Below are 5,638 nucleotides of genomic sequence, written 5' to 3'. Positions count from 1 at the left end.
GTGCCAGCCGGAAGCTAGCATGGCGCCTGCCGGGGCGGCTGCTACTGATCTAGGTGCGCTGGGCCTCGGGTGAGGGCTTCGTGTGCGGGTTTCGACTCGCGGATTGCGCGGGAGGAATGCTGGATTGGGGATGTGGTGGAGAGGTTCTGCGGGAGGGGTCGGGAGTCGCCTCGCAAGCATCCCTTCAGACTTGGGCCTTGGCCCCTCGCACCGGGATCCTGGGAAAGCGTGCTGAGAGCCACTGAGTCCGGGTTGCCTGGGCTCTTCCGCATCGGGCATGAGACCTGCACCCGAATCCTTTTCTGGCGCCTCAGTCGGTCCTCCTGTCCCCGCAGAGGTGGTCCGGGGGAAGCGCGCAGCCCTCTTCTTCGCCGCGGTGGCCATCCTACTGGGGCTGCCCCTCTGGTGGAAGACCACGGAGACCTACCGGGCCCCGTTGCCTTACTCCGAGATCAGTGGGCTGAATGCCCTGCAGGTGAGACCTCTGTCGGGGAGGGTCGGTGACAGCCCAGTGGCAAGGTGGAGACTCAGCTGACGGCCCCAATGCCCCTTTCTGCAGCTCCGACTTATGGTGCCGGTCACTGTCGTGTTTGCCCGGGAGTCAGTGCCCCTGGACGATCAGGAGAAGCTGCCTTTCACCGTTGTGCATGAGAGAGAGATCCCTCTGAAATGTGAGTTTCTGCTGGGATTCTGGGCCGCCTTTTGGGCGTGAGCTCAGTCCAGAAATGGGCTAGGTAGGAGGGTGTGTGTCTCATAAGGACTTTCAAAGGACTGTTGAAAGTCCTCTCTGAATGAACAGTATGTCTGATTAGAAAGAATCTAGTTTTAAATTCGATGTCTGTCATTAAGACAGCAACTTTATTCATAAAGTAAGTTATGATACCTCATCAGAAGCGGCTGATGCCCATCAGGGTATAGAGTAGGAAGTGAGATGTGAAAAGAACAGAGTTTGAAAACAAGTTGGATTTGTACACAGACCTTATTCAGTTTACCTTAAACAATTTACTGAGTATTAGGCACTGTTCTTAGGTACCAGGAATTTGGTAATGAATAATAAATTGATAATCATTTCAAGAAGTTTATAGAGAAGGAAGACAGGCAAAAGAAATTACAGTTAAAAATACATATATATATATATATAAAAGAGGGACTACACTTAAGAAAGAGCATTTAGTTGTCTGGAATAAAAGAATGGCAGAGAAAAATTTGAGGGATATAATTTTTTCTTTTCTTCTTCTTCTTCTTTTTTTTTTTTTTTGCTGGAGGGCATATGTATTCACCAGAGAGAGAAAGGGAGAGGAGAAAGCATTACCTAGTGGGGCATGGTCATGCTGCAATCTTTTCCTATATTTTCCCATCCTGTTGGGATTTGGGGCACACACACACATATGGCCAGTGTGTTTTTCAAGCCGTCAGGACTGGGGTTCAAACCTCTGTTGGCCATATAGAATCTGGCTCCCCTAACCACTAGACTATGGGGCCAGCCCAGCAATAACTCCTTTTTAATATTTTATTTTTTTAAATTATTTTTAATTGTTTTGCCATAGGGTTTATGTGCTTTCTGGAAAGAGACAGAGAAGGAACGTGAGAAATCACTCCCCCCTGGGGGGTTGGCCACACCTAAGTCCTTTCTCCTCCATCCTCCTCTTGGATTTTGGGCACACACATGCATACACCCAGCATGTTTCTCAAGCCACCAGGTCCAGGGCTCAGCTGTTCAGCTGGCCAGGTGGTATCTAGCACCTTAACTACCACACTACCTGCTGGTCTGCAATAATTTCTTAACATCCCTCCTTCTCAGTCTTTATTTAGATTTCCCTAATTCACTCAGAGGTGTCCTTTCACGGCTGGTTTTTTTCTAGTCAGTCAGACACATTGTGTTTGGTTGTCTCTTTTATTATATAGCAGTTCCCACCAGCCACCACCGTACATTTCTTTTTATACCATTGATTTGTTGGCGAAACCAGGTCATTTGTTTTATATATTAGAACATCTCAGCACCAGCAATTGGCGTTAATGGCTATGTCACTTGACTCTCATGTAGTTGACAGTGGTTCAAGCCCTGGACCCGGTGGCTTAAACTCACACTGGGTGTGTGTGCGTGTGTGCCCAAAATCCTGAGAGGAGAATGGAGGAGAAGGGATTGCACTGTGGCCATCCCACCGGGGGGTGATTTCTCACTTTCTGTCTCTCTGCCTCTCTCTTTCTGGCAAGCACACACGTCCTATAGCAAAAAACCTCTCCAAAAAAATAGAACATCTTGCATTTGAACTTTTGTGAAATCGTTTCCTTATAGTTTCACTTCACTTATTCCTCTAGTATCCATATTTCTTATAAACTGATAGTTAGATCTAGAGGTGTGGCTTAAGCCAAGTTCAATGGTTTAGGTAAGCATACTTTATAGGTGGCGCTGTGTACTTGTATGTTGAATTTTATGATTTGGGGGCATTGATTAGAATGACCATATGGTTTTTCTCCTTTCATCTGTTAATTGATTTCCCAGTGAGAAGATATTCAGGCTGAAGGACCAACCAGTGTGTACACAGGCAAAGGCAGAGGGTGGGACAGATGAGAGAAGTGGGGAGTCCTTTGTTTGATGCCATCCATGTAGAAATCGTTACAGCTGGCTGTAGCTGCTTGCTATTTCTCTGCAGACAGCCATCTTGCTGTCCTCAGCCACTGGACAGTGTCAGGGCCAGGAGGGTGGGCAGAGAGCTAATGTTCCCTCCCTCTGCTCATCGTGCTGCCCTTTTCCTTCCCAGACAAGATGAAAATCAAATGCCGTTTCCATAAGGCCTATCGGAGGGCTTTGGACCATGAGGAGGAGGCCCTGTCATTGGGCAGCGTGCAAGGTACGGGAAGGAGCAATCACCCCATTTTAGTAAGAAGCCCACTTTTTCTTCTTTTCTCTAAGGGTATGGTTCCCATCCTTTGTTTTATCTCCATTTCCTCTGGGAAAGCTGGGAATGAGGTACCTTGGGTTTCAGCCTGGGCCACTGAGGGCCAGAGAGGTGGGTGCTGGTTGAGTGTGAGTGAAGGGGTGGCTTAGGCACTCTGTGGGGGACAGGGGGAGATGGAATGGTATGTTTTGCTCCTGCTGTACCTCCTGTTCTTGTCCCCAGAGGCAGAAGCCATGTTAGCTGAGCCCCAGGAGCAAGCGGAGGGCTCCCTGACTGTGTACGTGATTTCTGAACACTCCTCACTTCTTCCGCAGGTAGGGTAAGCAGAGAGGCTGCGGCCAAACCTCCTCCCTCCGCCAGTCGGTGTGCAGCATTGCTGCCCACTTCGTCCATATGCTACAGAAAACTCTGCAGATCCTTTAGGAAATACTGTCAATGAGGATTTATTCACTAACTTGTAGGTCTTTCTAAATCCAGGACTTGGTTGTGGTTAAAGTGCCAATGACCATTTAAAGTAGAAAAAGGACAGTAGGATTAAAAAGAAGCTAGTTTGAGTGGATGTTGATGGTCATGCAGGTGATACCTTGACCTTCTCACGTTATGAGCAGAAGACTAGGTAGGAACTATTTTCTTTTTAAATTTATAATGAAATATTTAAATCTTATGAAAAGATGAAAGAAAATTTAAGAAATGATATGAAATGCTAATGAATGTCTATGTACCCATCCCCGGCTTGCAAACCCCAGTGTAGTGATGCGTTGGAGCCCCGTGCATCTGCATGGCAGTACTCCACTCCCAAAATGACCATATTGGATACGTACCATTTTCTTTCTCTCTTTTTTTTTTTTTTTGGAGAGGTTTTTTGTTTGTTTGTTTGTTTTTGTTTTTGTTTTTGTTTTTTGCTATAGGGCACGTGCGCTCACCAGACAGAGAGAGGCAGAGAGACAGAAAGCGAGAAATCACCCCCCAGGGGGAATGGCCACACCACAATCCCTTCTCCTCCATTCTCCTCTTGGGATCTTGGGCACGCATGCACACGCACCTGGTGTGAGTTTAAGTCACCGGGTCCAGGAAGTGAACCGCGGTTGACTACATGGGAGTCCAGCGACATAGCCATTACGCTAACTGCTGGTCCCAATACGTACCATTTTTTTTACTAGTTGGATTACATGTTGTATCTCTATAAATAATATATTTAATTTTACATATTTTTTTAAAGAATTATTGTTTTACTTAACTTTATTTATCCATTTATTCATTTTAATTTTACCAGAGAGGGACAGAGTGAGAGAAAGAAAGAAGGAAAGTGAGAAAGCAAGCTGCCAGGACCAGGACTCGAACCACAGTTGGCCATGTGGGAGTCCAGTGCCTTAACCACCATGCCACCTGCTGACCCCTACTTTTACATATTTTTGAACTTATATAAATGGGATAGTACCACCCCCGGGGCCTGGTGTTTAAAGCAATAGGATCCCACATGGCTGACCATGCAATTTGAGTCCCAGCCTGGGTGACTTCAAAAACACATGGCGTGGGGCCTGCAGGTGGTGTGGTAGTTAAATGCACTAGACTCCCATATGACTGACAATGGTTCGAGTCCTGGACCTGGTAGCTTGCTTTCTCACTTTTTCTTTCTTTCTTTCTCTGTCTTTTCAGAAAGAGACAGAGAGACAGAAAGTGAGAAATCACCCCCAGGGGGGATGACCATGCCGCAATCCCTTTTCCTCCATTCTCCTCTCAGGATCTTGGGCATGCACACACACGCGCCCAGCATGAGTTTAAGCCACCAGGTCCAGGGCTCGAACTGTGGTTGACTACATGGGAGTCCAGCGACATAGTCATTACGCTAACTGCTGGTTCCTTTATTTTTATTTTTTAAAATAATTATTTATTTTTAACTTTATTCATTTATTTTAATTTGACGAGAGAGAGAGAGAGAAAGTGGGAAATCAAGCCACCAGGTACGGGATTTGAACCGTGGTCAGCCATGTGAGAGTGTCCAGAACCTTAACCACCATGCCACCTGCTGATCCCTATTCCACTTTTCTTCTCTGCATGCCATCTTAGCTTTTAGTTATTTTTGTTTTTTATTTTATTTTTATTATTTAATTTCCTGTAGGGCATATGTGGTCTCTAGAAAGAGAAAACAAGCTGCCAGATCTGAGACTTGAACCGTGGCCAGCCACATAGGAGTCTGGAGCCTTAACCACCAGGCCAACTGCTGGCTTCTCTATTTCATTCTTTTACCAGCCCTTAAAGATTGATTGACTTTTGGGACCAACAGGTGGTGTGGTGGTTAAGGTGCTGGACACTCCCACGTGACTGACCATGGTTTGAGTCCTGGACCTGGAGGCTTGCTTTCTCACTTTCTCTTTCTCTCTCTTTCTCTCTCTCTGTGTGTCCTTCTCTGGTCAAGTTAAAATAAGTGAATGAATAAATAAAATTAAATAATTAAAAAAGACTACTTCTTAAAAAAAAGATTGACGTTTTTTTTTTAAAAAAGAATTATTTTATTTAACTTTATTTATTTATTTTTATTTGACCAGAGAGGGACAGCGTGAGAGAGGGGGGTGGGAAAGGAAAGCGAGAAAGGCAAGCCACCAGGTCTGGGACTTGAAACGTGGTTGGCCGTGTGGGAGTCCAGTGCCCTTAACCATCGTGCCACCTGCTGGTCCCAATTGATTGACTTTTCTTTTCTTTCTTTTTTTTTTTTTTTTTTGGGGGTTTTTTTTTAAGGG

General features: G+C 45.7%; 1 protein-coding gene across 1 annotated transcript in view; it reads left to right on the top strand.

The window, feature by feature from the left end:
- The first annotated feature begins 10 nt into the window (after window positions 1-10).
- Window positions 11-5,638, top strand: part of PIGS (phosphatidylinositol glycan anchor biosynthesis class S) — an 18,446-nt gene continuing 12,818 nt past the window's right edge. Inside the window, exons 1-5 of the mRNA XM_006165445.2 lie at window positions 11-53; window positions 336-475; window positions 560-671; window positions 2,763-2,852; window positions 3,123-3,214. Coding sequence (XP_006165507.1) covers window positions 20-53; window positions 336-475; window positions 560-671; window positions 2,763-2,852; window positions 3,123-3,214 — 468 coding nt within the window. The 5' untranslated portion in view covers window positions 11-19. The remainder of the gene's footprint in view (window positions 54-335; window positions 476-559; window positions 672-2,762; window positions 2,853-3,122; window positions 3,215-5,638) is intronic.

Source organism: Tupaia chinensis, unplaced genomic scaffold (assembly GCF_000334495.1).
Source record: "Tupaia chinensis unplaced genomic scaffold, TupChi_1.0 Scaffold143921_1, whole genome shotgun sequence".
Lineage (NCBI taxonomy): Eukaryota > Metazoa > Chordata > Mammalia > Scandentia > Tupaiidae > Tupaia > Tupaia belangeri.
This window is presented reverse-complemented; position numbering and strand designations above follow the sequence as displayed.